General features: G+C 40.0%; 1 protein-coding gene across 1 annotated transcript in view; it reads right to left on the reverse strand.

Annotated features, from left to right (window-relative positions):
• Window positions 1-12800: 12800 nt before the first annotated feature.
• The window catches only part of LOC146003101 (uncharacterized), a 30451-nt gene continuing 24206 nt past the window's right edge, over window positions 12801-19045 (reverse strand). The window contains exon 2 of the mRNA XM_083141272.1: window positions 12801-14704. Within this exon, the coding sequence (XP_082997398.1) occupies window positions 14310-14704 (395 nt within the window). The 3' untranslated portion in view covers window positions 12801-14309. The remainder of the gene's footprint in view (window positions 14705-19045) is intronic.

Raw genomic sequence — 19045 nt, forward strand, 5'->3', positions numbered from 1 at the left:
CGGTCACGCGTTTGTAAGCCGTGTAAGCTTCGTAAAGTTTGAGGTAATCGTCTTTGGTCATGTCGAGGTTGTAATTCTCGCGCGGGAACACTTCGTTCCTACCGTTCTTCAGATAAACGTTCTTGATCTTGCAGTCGTCGAACTTGCTGGAATCTTTTTCCTGATCGTTATTGCGTCCGGTCTGAAAGAACACAACGACGAAATCTGGCATGTCGAACTGTATGTTGTTGAACTGCGTCGTCACGTCGAATTCCATGTGACTTCCCGACGCCATCTTCTGCACGCACTGGTAACCGTGAAAGTGAATCGGCACCTGCGGACTTTTCAAGATCTCCGCTTTGTACTTGAGGGCGTAATTCGTTTCGTATTCCACCACCGGCATTCTCAATTCCATGCTCCGGATGACGCATTTCGCTGCTTCGGGTAAAGTGTTGGCTATCGGCGTGATGCCGTCCGGACCCAAAGTAGCGTATCGCATCAGTGCGTCGTTGTCGTTGGCCGCTCTTCGAAATGTGACGCACAATCCTCCCTTCCACATGATCTCCTTGTAGTCCGAGAAGAAACCCGGAAGCAGACGCATGGGAAAGAGCACCGTGTGACTTCTCGTCGATATTTTGGTCCCCGCTTCGAATCCTCCCGCTTGATAGTATGCTGCGTCCGTTTTGGATAATTTCAACGTTCCCACTGCCGTCGACGTGATGCCTGGATAATCTATTCTGTCGATGACGGTGTTGTGTTTCCTCACCTCCACCTGCGAGAACAGGTGAGGCACGAAGTTGTCCACGAGTATCAAGTTTGCTGCTGCGGGAAACGCGTCTCCGCTTTCCTTCTTCACCACGTCGAATTGAAGGTAGAGGTCCGCTCTGTGAGGATGAACAAACCCGTCACCTACGTCCACGTCGTATTCGATCTCCCTGTTCGCTTCGTTGAGATTGGCGAACGTGCGACGGTTGGGAGGGAAAGATTGCAATTCGTAACTTTCGATTTGCTCCATGATGTGTGGTTATTTATTATACGTTGATCTCCACGATGGCCGTCGTAGTGGCACCTGCGAAATCCACCACGTCTCCTTTCTCGTTCGTCACCACCAACTCTATGTCGTCTATGCTGTTGCGACATACTGGAAAATAGATCGGCGAAGAGGGCGTGTAGATGATCGGTTCCATGAACTCGGAACTTGGTTTGAAAGTGGCTATGATTCCCGTCTGCTTGTGACTTCCTAATAATCCGTCCGAAGATTTCGTGATCATGCCTTCCGCCACGTTGCAGTGTACGTTCAGAGTCTCTATGGCCAAAAATTTAGGAATGTTGGTTGCTACGTGCTTGATGCCAGCTTCGAGTTTTGGGTGGTTGTTCTCGAAACCTAAAAGTTCTCCCATGGTGCCCAGGTCCACGGTCTCCGTCGCGGATAGGATTTCCACTCTGTGCGTGACCGAATTTTGAGAAAAGTACGTGCCTTTGGGTAATTGAGCTTGCAAAGTGGAAAGATTGTATTGGCCTGGCGTGACGACGATGTGTTCGCTTCCGACGCTAATTTTGTTGTTATGCTGCGTGACGTTAGGTATGAGGTACATGCTGTAGAATGCACGCAGAGCCACGGATTTAGGATAGACGATGTCGTCGTGCAGCGTGAGTTTCAAGATTGAAGATTTGCTCGTGAGATGGAACACGCCCATCCTAGTGATGCTGTTTGAGGTTCCACAATGCTTTCTGGAAATCCTCGATCGTTGGGTTATTTATTTTAGAGAAAAACGCGAGCACGGAGAGGCAGAGATGGCCGCAGTTCACGTCTCCGAAATTTTGAATGCGTTCGTCGTTGTAGTATATAGAGGTTTTGTTCGTTTTCAGATAATGAATTAAATTTGTAGGTGGAACACCTCCGAAAGAATCGAAAACAAATGCTTTATCATTATTTTTGTGGTAACATATCCAATGCGTGCCTGGATTTTCTTGACCGTCCAAGTTGACTACTCCGCATTCTCTTCTTTTAACGCTTGAAGGTAACGAGTCGGACATGAAAACTCCTCTGAAGTGTTTGATTTGTAACGGTTCGATCAGAGATTCAATGTCTCGGTTGGTGAGTGCTGTTGTTTCTTTTTTTTAAACTTCTTCATCACGCCCTTGCCCCTTTCTTCTCCATGGCCAGGTTGTGACGTTTCTGCTCTTCCAATTCCGCTTTGTTCTTCTTCGAGTCGATGACGGTTTTCGCGATGGCGGCACTTCCGCCAGCCAAACTTCCAACAGCCCCCAATGCTGCTAGGATGGCCGGGATGCTGAATATGAAACCTCCGATCTTTTGCTGTTTCCGCGAACGCTGCAAGCGTCTCAATTGAGGTGTGCTGAGAAGTAATTTCATTCCGTGTCCTTTGCTCAAGCAAGAACGTTTCTTCTCGCGTTGTTTCTTGGTGAGTAACCCATCGAGGGCACCTAGATTTTTAAGATTGGAGTATGGTATCTGGTACACGACACCCTTGGGCTTCATGTTGATGCTCTATGTGTTATTTTCACGGTATGTTATTTATATATATATTCTGGGATTTTTTCTTGTGTAGTTTTTTTTTTTACGGTATGTTATTTATATATTTTCACGGCCTCGCAGTCGTTACACAAATTCTATTACGTGCTTCGTTTTCTTGCCAAGAAGTTCCTTTGTCCCCTTGTACACGATTCGAGTTTTGTTCTCGATTAAAATAGATAGCTTCTCGTCGGATAACATGTTAGCGTATCGATCTGGTAAAAATAGACTGTATTGTGCGTTGAGCAACAGGCGTACCTTGGGACCATACTGGGTAGAAACGATTGAACCGGAAGTTATCGTGTAAGGTTTGTCGACTTCCAATTCCTGAATTTTTACATACTCGACTGACAAATTTAGCATTTGTTTTAATGCTTGGAGATCACTCATTTTTTCAGTCGTCATATCGAAGAGAAAAATTTCAGAGTGTTAGAGAGAAATTTAATTGTTTTTTTTCACGATGTGTGTTATTTATATATACCGAAGATTATTTTTTTTCACGATGTGTGTTATTTATATATCAAGTTTTTTTTTTTGACACGTATATATATTATTTTTTTTTTAACAGAGGAAGAAAGTCCGTGCTTCGGAAAACGCGATGATGTGCGTAATAATATCTTCCGTCTCTCCTGCTTAGACTTGCGCCAATCTACTGTGTACCGTCCTCTTCCCTGCCTTGCCTCGCGAAATTCCGGCGTCGTTCTTGCTATGATTACAAGTTTCCCTACATCCTCACAATCTCCGTTTACTGCGTGTTTAAATATTTTACATAGTAGCTCGGGCGGCAAATCAGTTATACGAGACATGTTGTTATTATTATTTGTTTTTACTATATGTTATTTATATACCCCACCCCAATTTTTGTTTCGTGTTCATGGCGATGGTGGTACCCAGTGCGGCGACCCGTTCACCCAGCGATGCGTCTCTGCTCACGAACCTTTCGAAAGCTGCGTGCTCTAACTTTCTGTCTGCTTCGTGACGTGCATCCAGATCCGTCTGCGTGGTGTTGTAAGCGATGTCGTGATCTTTGCATGCGGCGTCCAACGGATTCACACCCTTGTCTCCTCTCTCCAATCTTTTCTCGAGTTTGGTACCCGGTCCGCAGTACTGGTAGCCAGGTAAATGCATCTCGAAAGGTAACTTGTTGATGATGTCGTTCACGAGTCCTTTTCCTTCGGCCACGTTCCAGAATCTCGGAGGCAGCGTGTTGATGATTTTGATCAGGTAACCTATGCCCTTGTCGTCGTTCACGATGAAGTTGGAAAGTTTCGTGCTGATCATGTCCACGATGCCAACCTTCTCGTTGTAGAAATTACGGTTGCCTGCATTCTCTTCGCCGGCTATCACCAACAATCGGTCCACGAGCTTCCTCACGTCGTCCACCCAAACGAATTCTTTGGGTAACGTGTTGTAGCGTTTGACGCCGCTGCCTGTTTTGACCTGGTTCCAAATCGGTTTGATGAGATTCCTGTACTTCTCGCCGCTGCTCGATTTCACCCTATTCTGCGAGGCATCGTTGTTTTGGTACAAGGCATCCGTCATGATCAAAATTTCCTTGTAACTCTGGTAATCTTCGTCGGTGTAATCTTTCGGCTGCTTTTTGGCAACAAGTTCCCACAGTCCCACCGTACCCGGATACCTGGTCCAACTATCCTTCTCGCCTAACTTAACTTTAATGTCGTTGCCTTCGAAGGTCACCTTCGATTTCCCAATCTTCCACACCACACCACCGCCTTCGTTGGTTTCCATGCTGGGATACAATCCGAACACTTCATCCTTGTCGAATTTCCCCGTACTCAGGTAGTCTCGTGCCAAAGGTCCCAACTCGATTTTATCCGAAGACGACGTGCTACCAATGGCTCGACGTCGTGCCGGTGCATCCTTCAGTTCGAACGGTGTCGAAGGAATGCTCGAAATGGGCGTGGGTACAGCGTAACTTTTAGCTGCGAGCGGTACGAGTTCGTTGATCAAATTTTTATTTTGTTCCGTGACACTTTTAATTTCTTTACCTAGACCGCTGATGGCATCGATCACAGGTTGATCCTGACGTTTCTTCTCTTCGTAGAATCCGCGATTCTCGGATTTCCAACCTTTGAAGCGTTTCGCGAGGTATTTTCGCAACTTGAGATTTTCGTCTTCGATTTTTCGTTTCGTCATAACGTTTATTTATATACGTCGTTTCTCACAACGTTGCAACGTTTAGAAAGTCGTTGATTTTGTTTCTGTATTTTCCGTCGTTGGGTTTCCTCGTCATGTCGATCGTCGCGAATCCGAAATCGTCACCGTTCCAGCAAGTAGAGCAGCAGCGTTCCGAAAATTGATTGTAGTTCATGTCTCCGCCTACGTAGTCATCGTACGCGTGCTTGAGGTTGGTGTGATCTTGACGAAACAAACATATAAAATTAGCGTTGTCGCGTACTAACTGTTTTGGAATTTTGGAAAACGTTTGAGCTAGGTAGAAGCAATCCATTCCTTTGTGACGGCCTTGCGTGAAAAAGTTGCGAATTTCATTTTGATTTTCCAGGATGACGTCGTCGAACACAACGACTGAATTTTCACGACAATCGTCGAGTGGTTTTATTTCCGAGGCGAACGTTGCAATGTCCAGACCATCGTACAGTTTCATCAGTTGCTGGTATTTGGATTGCTCCAAACTTTTCGAGAACACGTACAGGTGCCTGTTCTTCCAATCTAACCAATTCGGTGCGAGGAGAAAATTGTCCACGAGCAGTGTCGTTTTCCCACACCCCGAAGGACCTACGATCAGACAGCGGATGCTGTCGGGAAGCAACTCACCGTTCTTTTTTTTCCCGTTTGACTTTCCGGATCCGATAGACGCTTCACCACGTTCCACGTACTCACAAGATCACTTCGTTCGCGTCGATCCAACTCTTTTCCGGAAGTCCCAGCCATTTGACAAACAGTTTGTCACCTTTCCTACGCAATACTTTCTCGATGAGGTACGTGTCGGGGTGTTTCGTTTTAGAGAGTTCCTCTTCGTAAAATCTTCCTTTCAAAATCTCGCCGCTACTATCTTTTATTATATACGTGTGTCGGTTTCCGGGTAAAACTCGAACCACCGTAAAGAGTTCCGTGCTCCAATTTTTTGTGAACCCCTTCTCGAAGGCGCGTTTGAATTTGCTGATCCTCACCTGGTCTCCAATTTTGTATTTAGCTTTTTTTGTCGTGGGTGTGTACTTTGGACAGTAAACGGTAGAAATTAAACGCTGCTCGTCAGACTTGGTAACGTCAACTGGCTTCATGCCTATCGTTCTGTGTACCGTATCATTATAGGCGTCGACGAGTTCCGGCAGGATGTCGACCCATTTGTAATTTCCCCGAAGCGTGAATCGCTTCCACATGTGTGTTTTCAAGGTTCGATTAAATCTTTCCACGATGCTGGCTTTGATGTGACTGAAGGTCGAATAATGTCGAATCTTGTGTTTTTGAATAAACTTTTGGAATACGGCGTTGTAATATTCTTTACCGTTGTCCGTATGCAGAAACCGAGGTCGTCTGCCGCCGCTTTCGCGAAAAATTAATTTGAATGCTTCCGTGACGCACGATCCCGTTTTCGCCTTCAAAGGTAGAGCCCATGCGAATTTAGAAAATGTGTCTATGACGGTGAGGAGGTACTTGTTGCCCTTGTTCCATTTATGTACGTTTTTCAAATTGCCGCTGCTCATCTCCACGAGGTCACTTTGCCAGAGGTCGTCGATGCCCTTGGTTACCACAGCCAAACGTTCGTAGTTGCGGCGTGCAGGTTTATGCAATTCTTCGACGATGGCTTGCCTAGACATTTTTTTAGAGATTACGTTTGAAGAGAAGCACCAGCGTGATGGGATTCAAAGAGGGTGGCACCTCGCTCGTGTTTTGAATGATCAGCTTATCGCCGGCACTCACGTCGAAAACGGTAAGATCTTCGTCTTCGTGTATTTCATATATGTTGCGCGTTTCGTTCCAACGTGCCAGAGGAATGTTTCCTGCTTTCTGGACACCACGATTCGATATTAAGGTCATGGTGGGAACGCTAGCTTTTCTGCCGTGAGACCAGTACGAAAATTCGTTTATCTGAATTGTGCCATCGAGGAGAAACTTGTAGTACGGATGATAAGGATGCAACATGTACAGTTTGTTACCTTCGACGAACGTGGAGATTCTCTGTTGATTGGGTACGCTGTTGATTTCGATGGCTTGCAAGGTGAACAATTTGGCGAATTTAGTGTCGACGCCGAGCAGATTACTGTGAACGTGTCCGAGTTTATTTTCGATGGGCAGCAAATGCTCGACTATGGTATCCGTTACGGTAGAAAACGACGGTTTGATTTTCACTTCCACGTTCAACTGCTTGTAGTTTTCGTTGAGTTCTTGCAACTTGGCACCGAAAGAGGCCAGCGTCGATTCCTGCGTGGATTCCAGCACTCCAACTTGATCTCTGATGTTGACGACAATGTTCTGAAGGTTCTCGACTTGATTCAATTTCGAGCTCTTCTCGGTAAGATCGTTCACGATGCTTCGAATCTCTGTAAACTGCGTGTGAAAGTCGGCGACGCTCTGCGAAGTGGGCAGCGTCGACACCAGCGAACTAATTTCGTCTCGAATCTGTTCCACGTTCGCCGTTTCCGTTTCTAGTCGTTTCAGCATTCGAGATATGTTTCTTTTCAAAGCGTGCAATTCTTTGGAGGTGGGGAGATTGGCCACCCTACTCTCGAGATCGCTCAATGAACTTTTGATGTCGCTCGAATCGGATAGTGCCGTCACCGCCGTTTTCAATTTTTCCAAATCTTCGCTCGAAGGCACGCTCGTCCGTAACGATTCCAAGTCACCCTGTATGTTGTCGAGTACGTGATGAAAATGAGCGAGATTCGTTTCGACGTTCAAATTTTCTAAATATTTGATCTTATGCTGAACCGTGCTTAACGTGTCTTGAATGCTCGTCAACGCTCTTGCTTCAGCGTGAATATTTTTAATTTCTTCGTTGATCAATTCCAGAGACGCCTGAAGCGTAGCGATGGTGGTTTGAATGTGTTCGAAATCTCGATACGCCTCCAATTGAATTTTTATGTTCGCGACGCTTTTACCGATGACCTGAAGTTCGTCCGACGATGGTAGGTTCGTCATTGTATCTTCCAAAGTCTGCAACTTGGATTTAATTTCTTCCAACGTGCTGGTGAATTCTTCTTGTAATTTGGAAACGACGACATGCAAGCGTTCTGCGTCTATATCGTTCACGACGGTTTGAAGTTCAGAGAAATTCTTTTCTATTGCGGAAGTTCGTTCTTCGATTTCGAGTTTCAATTTTTCCAAATCTTCATTTTTCGATTGAAATTGCTGTAATTTGGCCAAATCATTTTGAAGCGAATCCACGCTCAACTGTATATTTTGAACGTTGTCGTAAGAAGGTACGTCAACATAATTTTTTATCAGCGTCTTCAGTTCGGAATCGATTTTCAGAATGGGGTCGAGACATTGCGTTTGGAGCGTATCGATTTCCGACTCTAAACTTTTGTTTAAGGTCTCCTGCAAAGCAATCAAATCGGTCCTCAACTTTTTAACTCGAATGTCCAACATGAGAATCTCTTCTGCGTGGTCTACACGCTTGGTGTTGCCGAAAATGTCGTTAGGCATTTTTGGTTAACGGTTATTTATAATAGGATAGACGATTCGTAATTCTACGAAGAGAGGAATGAGTTTGTCGTAATCTCCGAGAAGTTCCATGTAAAGATAATCTCCTGCAGAAACATCGTACGTAATGTTAGAAAGCATCTTGTCGTGCTTGATTCGAAAAATATTCTTGCCGGTAGAAATTTTGATTTCGCCTGCGTTTTCCGGATTCACGGTGATTTGAAGTTTCCCGTCGATCGGAATTTCGTAGAAATGTAAATTGTTATTAAAAACATAAAACATCTTGCCCACATCGTCATTCAGTTTCGTCCAAATGCTGTTGAGATGAACAATCAGTAAACCATTGAGTTTAGATAACACAGAAGGTAAGAGGTTATTGAAATTTGGCGGTGCAGTCTCCATGTTGATCTGTTTGCGGAAGCCAAAAAGATTCATTGTCCTTGTTAGTTATTTAAGAATACGGTCAAAGTTTTTTTTTTGTAATGACAGACAAAGTTTTTTTTTTTTTTTTTTTGTTTTTTTTTTATGAATCTTCTGTTGAAGATGGGCATATGTTGCAGGTTTTGCTTTCTGCTAAGCGATAGTGCCCCCACGGCAGTGTGTGAATTCCGCACTTCAGGATGCACCTCTTATCATCGTGCGCATCCAAAGCAATCTTCCTGACAATGTTGGTTGTCAATTTATGGTTGACGCTCTGGATTCGATACTCTTTTCGTAGAACAGGTGAGCGAGTTTTCAGGCATTCAACATAATCCTCGAATGCGAGATGCTTTTGTACAACCTGCCTACCTACACCCTTGGCCTTCTTGGTGACAGACCCCTCGGCCCGAATTGCATAGGCTTTGGCCCGAAGTCCAGCAAACTCAAGAATAAGACCCCCGTCCTTCTCGTCCTTGAGTTTACCAGGCACTTTTTTTTGTTTCGGGGGCAGGATGCCGTACTGTTTCGGTTGGGGATAGCCTGATGTGTCGAAAAGCTCGATGAAAGGTGGAATCAACGCTATATCCTTATATGCATCAACTGTGCGAACATGGTAGACCAAGCTGTCCGTATCTGTATATAAAAGAGAAATGCCACGATCATAATGTTTGCACAGTGTACCATAATGTGTCTTAAACATATGCAACTTGCTCAAGTCCAGAATCGTGGCACCAACATAGATTGGCTTGTTTAGGTGCACCACAGGTTTATCCATGTGGACCAGAGCCAACTGCTCATTATAAATGGTCCTTGATTTAAACAACGGGCTTGCAATCAGCTTACGACATCGCTTCGCATTGGTAACCGCCACAAAATAAATGCTGTGCAATTAAAAAAAAACCTTGGAAGACTAATTCTCTATAATAAAATATTTGTGGGATATGTTATTTTATATATGTAGTGGAGGAGTGTCACAAAATAAATACTTTTGCAATAAGAAAAAAAAACCTTGGAAGGCTAATTCGCTATAATGAAATATTTGTGGGGTGTTATTTTATATATTTAGTGGAGGAGTATCACAAAATAAATGCTGTGCAATAATTCGCGATGGTGCTGGGTTTGGTGTGAGTGTGCTATTTATGTATATGCTACTTCTTGCTTCTTAATGAATCCTGTAAATAATTGAAAAAAAAATAATTAAGCTTGTGTATAGAAAACACAAAAATATTATGTGTACATAATTCTACGAAACAGTCTTTTTTTTCTAACCCTCAGCCCTCTTGGCGTATGAAGTATAAATCATAATTTCAGAAAACAGAGTTATTTTAAGGTCGTCATTTTTTAAAATTAAACCATAAGCTTTGTTTATGTTTATAGTATTCGTCGAGCAATAGCAGATAGAGCAAGAATCGTTTTCCTACAACCCATAGTTTATGAATTACAAAACATCTTAGAAATTACATCTTGAAATTTTAATCCAAAATAACTCGAAAACAGCAGGCACTAGTCATCATCCCTCCAATAGGTTGTAGAGTACTTCTAATTTTGTATCGAATGCTATTAAAATTTTCGAATTAGAGTAAAAACTAAGTCGGCAAATCAAGTTTCTCAAAAAAATAAAAAAAATATCTGTATTTCCGAAACTTGAGGGGGTAGAATCGATTTTATTTGCTAGTCGAATAGTTCTCGTCGAATCCTATCCAACAAACCTAAAATCATCATCCTAGCTCAATTAGAAGCCGAGAAAATCAATGTCTTGGAAAACGTCTTAAGATTTTTGTCTTAAGAAAATTTTCTTGACAGACCGGAAGTAACATCTTGAGATACCGGAAGTCGACTTTCTTAAAGATTAAAATATTTGTCTTAAGACGTTTTCCAAGACGTTGATTCTCAAATGAGTAAAGTGAAAATTTGATGTTTTGGCGCTCTTTTCTTCGCTGCAAACATCGTAATCGCAATAAATGAGGCGTAGAACGTCGTGAGAAAGTGAGTTTTTGAGGGTTTTTTGATCCTCACTTGATGACGTTGAACCGGTGCACCTATACTACTATCCCCATCAGGGATGCTTTTTATTTGTGGGAGGGGGTGGGCGCTTCCTTGCTCACCTTCCGGCGTCCATGATCCAAACTGTCTGTTTCCTAAACTTTGTAAGTTGGTCTTTTAATTTATATTTTCATTTTTATAAGTATTTACACCAATATTTGTATCTATTTTACCACATATCAATATTATAAAAAATATTACTTAATATAAACTTAATACATATTATATATGTGTATTACGTGATGATGAATATTAATATATTGAAACCGCACACGCACACACACACACAGATTAGTTACACAAACACAGCAGCTACTAACAAAAGAAATGTATTAATTTCGAAATCCTAAAACAGTATTGAAGTAGTTAATTTATTAATTCATAGATGGCAGATGGCAGCCCAGTACATATCTGTTATTCTGGATTCATTCAAAAGAAATAACTAAAGCAATTTTCAGATTTTTTTACAAATTATGATTAAACATATAAACGAAACTTAAAAAGTTTTATGTAACTGGGATATTAACTTCTGAGTGCTGTGTGAGAAGCCTCAAAGTTAAAACGTGTTTTGTAGTAATTGCATAAAAGTTCTACATCATCCCAGTTCATTCAATTGCTACTAAAAATATTGACAATTATTTTCATAAATTTTTGTAAAGAACTTCAGAAGAGGTTCTTAATAAAAGATCGTATATCGACAGTCATAGCAACTTCGAGATACATGCTAATAGCACTAAAGTTGACTTGTCTCACCTACTCACGGCTGCACACACTTCTGGAACCACTGGTATGGAGCTTTGATATATGCCCATTCGTGGCGTCTAGTGACGGCACACTTCATAACAGTGATTGTACGTTTAAATGCCATTTGAGATGGCATATTGAAAGATAATTCTTTGTGTAGCTTGGCGAACGTCTATGTCATGAACTTCAGAGTTAGCGTGGTGGCTAATTTCCACTAATATGGCATAATAGGTAAGATCTGGTGCTTTCTGGATGCGAGGGAGAGAATCTCGTATTTGAAATGGATGCACTCGTCCTTGTATGTAGTATGGTGTCATAATGAAAGTACCGTCTCTCAATTTTCATTATTAGAGACGTCATATTCAACGTTGCAGGGCCAGATGGGTGGAATACATTGATATAGGTGCTGGAAAAATACGTTTATCTAAGAGTTACTTAGAAAATGTCAGCGGTGTGAATTAAACCCATTATAATGTAGCAATTGGGGTAATTTAATCAGAGTTTAATCTTGTATTTTTTTAGTTGAACAGTTGATCCAATTCGTTATTCAGTGCACACTAGAATCTGTAGCTTATACTACATGTCACTGATGTGAGATAATTTTTGTAGAGATGTTGGCAAGAACTAGTTGCATTTGATTGGGGTTTCGAGAATCCTCATGGTAATCACTACATTGAATAAATACATTAAAAATGGTAATTAACTGAAGTATACGCTGAATTGTATTTTATGTAATATTAAACTTTGGTTTCTGATGAGACATATTTATATTGAAGAAAGATAATACACATTTTTAAAACATGGTAATTAAACAAAATACTGGCGATATCTTTATCCCTTACAAAGCATAGCAAATATCGGCATAGCGTTGTGAGTAATTTTGTCAGTTAGTCGAATGCTGAATCTACTAAAGGTACGAAAGAGACCAAACAACATCTCTCGTGATCGATTGAAGAAATAACTGGGATATTTAGAATTTGTAATTAACCTCATTTTTATATAAATGTTCGTGAAATATAACTGCTATCGTCTCATTATCAGTGAAAGGTGCGTCAAATTTCAGATTGCCAATACAATTAGCAGAAATTGGTGGGTATAATTTGGTGGGGGTGACAACACTTTTTCTTGACGCGAGGCTGAGGTGCACACCCATAGGCCCAGATCACCAGCCGCCACTGCCGCACAGTATGTTTACGTCTTGAAGTTTTTCTGGAGATGATGATGAAGATATTCCGATGAAGTCTTGCTTATTTGTGAAGTGCATACTTTATCCTAACCTTATCAAATATTATATCTTCACATTCATTGGTTGAATATGGTGTTGACCAAATTTCCCTGACAATAATCATTCAGGACATCTCTAGCCTGTCTTAAAATATTATTACTAAAGTGCATTGCGTAACGGTATTTTTTTTATAACAGGCATAACATAATAAAAGCTCCATTTTAACATGAAATATTTATTTATGAAAATAATATATATTAATGAGACAGAAAAAGTTTGCAATTACATAGTATAAATAATACAAAATACACACTCTTACAATAATATACAAAAGTAACTACAATAACATTTACACAAAGCAAATACATATCCAAAGTAAGTTCCCAAAAAGTATTCCTAAATACAAAATTGAAAACCCTTTTTTAAAGAGTATCCACTTATATGTTTGAGAGTTGTTAAGAATAAATAAGTAATTTTAATATAATGAGTAATATTCCATCATCCAGTTATTGTGTTTTGTTTTATAAGAGAGCACATTCTGGAAGATAACGAGTTAATGTGGAAATCTCGTCAAAATATAATTTATGGTTATATATTTCATATTAATATTGTAACAGAAAAGTATAATTTAATGTTTTTCAACTCGCAAATTTCAGAGTTGTTGACATTTGAATATTTGTATTGTAAAAATGATTTGCTTGGTTATTCCATAGAAAAGAGCTCAAGTTAAAATAGAACAATTTCAAATTGACTGTATTTCTATATCCTATTATTTCTATGTGGATGATCATATTTTTAGAATGATTTGCGCAGAATTGACGTCTATCATTAAAACAAAAGTGCCAATACAAAATGTAATATATTATTTTACGTTATAACAAGATATTTTTAATATATACACTTTGTTATTGAACCGATATATGTTGCTAATATACTATATTCATCATAAGAGCAATTCAATACAGAACTGTTCACATTCAAATTTCTCATTTTATCGACCGTTAATGGAAGCACGTTTTAAGTTCAATTCATTATTGTGCTAAATTTTTATGTGCTACTAGCGTACAGAATACACCGTTATATTCCACAAAACACGACTGAAAGAGAATGTTATCATAGAATTAAGAAGCTATTAAATTAAGTTTATTTAATGCAAAATGTGTTTTTAAAATAATTTTAAAAATTCAAAAAAGTAGATACCTATCTGAGATAATTGTAATGAAACCTAAATTCATGTTTAAATTCCATGTTTAGTGTATAATATCAAGATTTATTTTTACATTTTGTGTGTGTATGAGTTATTCAGTTCTTCATCTATAATTGAAAACATGTTGATTATTTATAGGAGTATATTTCAATATAAAATATACATGTTTCATAGGACATCTAGCACACAATATGTATTACAACATGCACACATTTCCACACGTACATATACAATTCTCATGTAAAATAAATACTCCTGGCTAACGAAATGTTTAACTATTCAAGTTGCAAAGGTTGTAATCTGGACTATGTTTAGCATGCAGTTATTTTGAAACTGAAATAATTTATTTGCCTGAGTTTTTTTCTTGAGTTTCACTAGAATATAATGAACAGCACCAAACCCTTTCGTTTCTGGGAATTTACATTGCACTGAGCAAGGGTCGTTCAATAAATTATGAATTAAATATTGAGCATCTAACATCCACACTGGAACCAAACTCAAGCAGTCTTGTTGCACTCATCCATATATGTCTATTTAGGTTCCTCTTTGAAAGACACTTTCTGTCCTTGATACGCAAGTTGGTGGTATTCCTCTTCCGTGTCGCCTTTCTTGGATTCCGTGTTGTTGTCTTCGAAGGCGCGGCCGTAACCGTACCCTCCACCATAGCCGCTGCCGTAAACGCCGCCGTAGCCCATTGCTGACGGGGAAGGGCCCCCGGCGCCCCCGAGGAGGGAGGCTGCTCCTTGGCCTGCCAACAATTTCCTTATTCCAACAATGGCCGAGAGAAGCAGCGACGCCTTGCTCATGAAGAAGGAGTTGATGGCGAGGAGAGACATTCCGCCGAGGATTATGGGTATGAAGGTTCCCGCCTTCAAGACAACTCCAATCAGGAAGGGGAGGAGCAATTTCCTCAGTATCCTTCGTCCTGGAAAGACAAGACGTAGATATATAATTAACATAGCTAATTGTCAGAGGCTACGTCTACTTATGAGTAAGTAAACAAAATTCATAGCTTCCAAAACATCACAAAATAGATAATGAAACAATAATATAGACCCTACAAATTAACAGGTGAAATACATTAAAAGAGAAAAGGACAGTTAGAAAGGCATGAAAAATTAAACTAGCCACTAGAGTGAGAATTGAAAGAAAACAGGTCACCAGAAAGGTAGAACAAGCATTGCAAGAAGCAAGACAAGAAAACAGGAAGCAACGAAAAATATACTTAAAATGCAATAAGAGAAAATAAGTCTAAAATGGCAAAGAAAAGCAAATAAGTAATAGAAGAAAGAAAGAAAGAGAGAGAAATTAGTTACTTGAATTGTAAATATAAATAAGGAATGAAAAACAGTAAAATAGGTGTATGTTCATTTAGAAAATCAGACTAGAAGAATGAAACGTATTACAGTAAGATGGGTATTTACGAAGAATATATAGAGGACAACCTATTTTTGAAAATGTTCTTAAATAAAAAAAATACACTAAAGAGAAATGCTGATGTAGAAAACCACTCTAAAATTATTTACGTCGACCCAGATGCTCTCATGTAGTGTATATTACTTACGATGCTTGAAAACCAAATTGTCAAGAAGAGTGATTTCATTGAAAATTAAAAAAGATAAACTCTCCTCATATTAGGAACTACAAGAACTAAACCATTTACGCACGTACTTTAAATGTAGCAAGAAATCTGGATAAGTGCAAACATAGTAAAACATTTTTTTTATGTACGTAAGTCTTATTTTCTTCATTCTTACGTTTAACCCAAATCAGGAAAAGTTAATTGCAAATCACATTGCATTTCGTGCATAAAAATATTATAAGAGGATTGTTTCGCGAGCTGGATTTAGATTAGTTTTTTTTTACTCCTATAACAACTGCACATTTAAAGTAACAATTCTAGATTTTAGAGAAGGAAAAGAAGGAATGTTATATTAGCTCTTATAATCAATGTGACATTCAGAAACATGTCCTCAATTGCCGACATGAAATTATATTTATTTGAAAATGTTTAATTCTTGATTAGTCTGTATAAAAGCATTAAAGGTCATAATCAAATTCAATTTTCGATTGAAAGAATTTCTACTACATTATTATGAGTAGAGCCTGGATTTGTATGTAATTACATATTATTTTCCTTTATAGATACATACCTTGAAAAGAAAAATGTCAACGAATTATATAACTGACATGATTTTGCATAAGTTTTATGTTACATACTCGTATTTTTACATATTTGCCAGGATATTACATATTTTACAAATTTCCTAATTTACTTTAAATTTGTAAATTTACAACATATTTCTGTATTTTTTTCCTATCTTGATCCTTTTTCCTATATATTTGATGACATGGTGAAGAAAATTTGTAGTTCATGTGATGTCATATTTTCTAATGAATGATACCTAAAACTAACTGCCAAGTCGATAGACAAGCTGAAGACGAAAAAAAGAGAAGGAAAATAAACGGGAACTATTATTCATCGAAGGATGCTGGAATTTTTCTTCCCTTCTCTTTTCGGTTACATATTTATTCGATTGTTCTTTCTGTAGATGCTTTTTTAAAATTTGTTTCGAAAATTACAAAGAGCTCTCTTACATATTTACATATTCTACAATAATTTGTGATTAGAAAAGTAATTAACAGTTGGCAAAATTGGTATATTAAATATGTACACGTTGTTATGTTTTTATGAGTTCATAAAGTTGATACAAATTTTAATTTGAACACTTACGTCCTTAAAATTATGTTGGGGCAGTTGCTCATGGGGACGTTGCGCTTTCGGTGACTTCAACCTCTCTATTGACTGGCAAGACCCTGGCAATGGAATGCCAAAGTGTACACATTTCTATTTTCATCCCCACACCCCCAAGGAGATCGACCTCAGATTCAGAAGAAGCGCTATCTGTGAACCGAGCGCCGTGGGAGGAGATAAGACTTTCCCTCGACTCCTTCCCCTGGGGCCATCTAGAAGATGGAACCATTGACGAAGCAGCTGACCTATTTTCAACTGTCATTCAAGCAACAGTGACGGACCTAGTGCTTACAGGAAAAATAGTTTCCCATAGATTTCCGTGTTGTTTTGTTTCTGAGGTGCGGGATGTACTGGCCAACAAGAAGCGAGCCTGGCAACTTTGAAAGAACTTCTCGACTGAGCACACATACAACACCTTCGCTACTCTGCGATGGTATTCAAAGTATCTTCTCCGAAACAAGTATAAGAAATACATAAACAATATAACTGCAACAATCCCGGAAAACCCAAGAAACTTTTTCAATCTAATAAACTCGAAGAGAAACAATAACGGAATTCCTGTTCAGATTAATATAACAGTGAAAGCCCAATGGGTGACCGAAGGGCAGAACTCTTCAACGCTTATTTTCACGGTAACTTCCGACCGCCATCCTCCCTTGCATCGTTGCCAAACGTGAAGCAAGTGTGTTCCTATTATCTAACGACGCTTGCCACTACTCCCGATGAGGTGAAAATCTATTGTCATCTCTCCCAGCTCGCCGTGCTCTAGGACCGGATGATATGAACACCGCATTCCTCAGGAAAACATTGCAATCCCTGTGTTATCCCTCTGCATTCTCATGAATCAATATTTCTTGGAAGGTGTCTTCCCCATGCTTGGAAACATGCTAACATCACACCTACTTCTCCGTACTTAAGCAGAAATCAACATGGTTTTCTTTGTGGTAGCTCCTGTCTTACGAAGCTCTTTGTTTTTTCTCTCACACGCTATGAAATGTATTTCAAATAACTCACAATTAGATGTAATATATTTTGATCTAGCCAAAGTTTTTGATACTGTTAGTCATCGTCTTCTGATTCAGAAATTATGCAATAGATTCAACATTCATGGCAAATTTCTAATTCTGCTCACAGATTACATTAGCGATCGCCAACAACGTGTCGTTCTTCCAGGAACTGTATATAAATTCCTTCCTGTCCTCTCTGGAGTTCCACAGGGTGGTACGTGTTCTAGGACCTCTCTCTTGTTCATATTATTCGTTGATGACCTTGCCGATCATCTCTAGTAATTACCTTCTTTTCGCAGATGACTGTAAAATTTTCAGAGTAATCTCCACTCCCAACTATACTCACCTTCTCCAGAATGACATAACAACATTTACTTCCTGGTGTGTGACATTGGGCCTTACATTAAATCCTGTAAAGTGTACTACTCTTACTATCTCTCTCAAAAAGAACCTGAGAAAGTCATCTAATTCCGTCTCTGGCAATATCGTCCAAACAGTATCCTCTCACAAAGATCTTGGCATTGACTTCGACCAAAAGCTCACATTTCAGGAACATATTAGAGGCACCACAAAAAAAAACAAAAAAACAATGCGTCTCTTAGGTTTACTGTATCGTTTCACCGAAATTAGTGACATCTAAGCCCTCACCTTATACTTCAAGTCATTCATTTCCCCAATAATAGAATACTGCTCTCCCGTCTGATCCATGGCGTGTCCCACTCAGCTCTCTAGAATCAATTCAGTCTTTCACTTTTTCCTAGCTATAGTCCATTACAGAGTTCCCTCATTACACAATTTTCCAACACTGCATCTCCTGTTCTATCTACACTTACAGACTCCCCACCAGCGCCGTTTGCACAATGACTTCAATTATCTATACGTACTACGAGATACGGGGAAATATAAGGAAGAAGTCGAAGCAAAAATGATATATTTTAAATACTGGGTAGCACTGAGACGGGGGGACGGAACCATGCTGAAGGAGCGATGCCTGCAAGCCCAAATTGAGAAAGGGTTCCCCCGGCACTGGGTCATGGGGATTAAATCTGGGTTATATAGAACAGGACTAGGGGAACTATGGGAGGAAGAGAGAGGTTAGCGGGGTGAAGTGGAGCTGCTACAAATCATTAAGGATAGGCTCGTGGATATCAGTAAGCAGGGGATAATGGCAGAATGCAGCGAGATGATGGCGCTCATCGCAGCACAGAGTCCGGGGCTGGTCGTAGGCTGGGGTAGAAAGGGCTACATTAACTTTTGCTCAATGATAGAAAGAAGTGGACTAGCCTGGTTCCTGCCGGGTGGATGGAGGCAGAACAAGCTGAAGGGGCTGGACGGGAGTGCAATCTGCGCATTGTGTGGTGCGGTTGGGACGAGGGAGCACATTCTTGTCCAGTGTTCATGGTCAGCTCCGAACAGACAGCGCAGATGGGGAGATGAGGCTGCGAACAGGATACAAATTACTCTGCGTACGATAATTCAGAAAGCTTGCCGACGGAGGGCGCGC

The sequence above is a fragment of the Lepisma saccharinum genome, chromosome 19 (genome assembly GCF_977018435.1).
Source record: "Lepisma saccharinum chromosome 19, izLepSacc3.1, whole genome shotgun sequence".
NCBI classification, from domain to species: Eukaryota; Metazoa; Arthropoda; class Insecta; order Zygentoma; family Lepismatidae; genus Lepisma; species Lepisma saccharinum.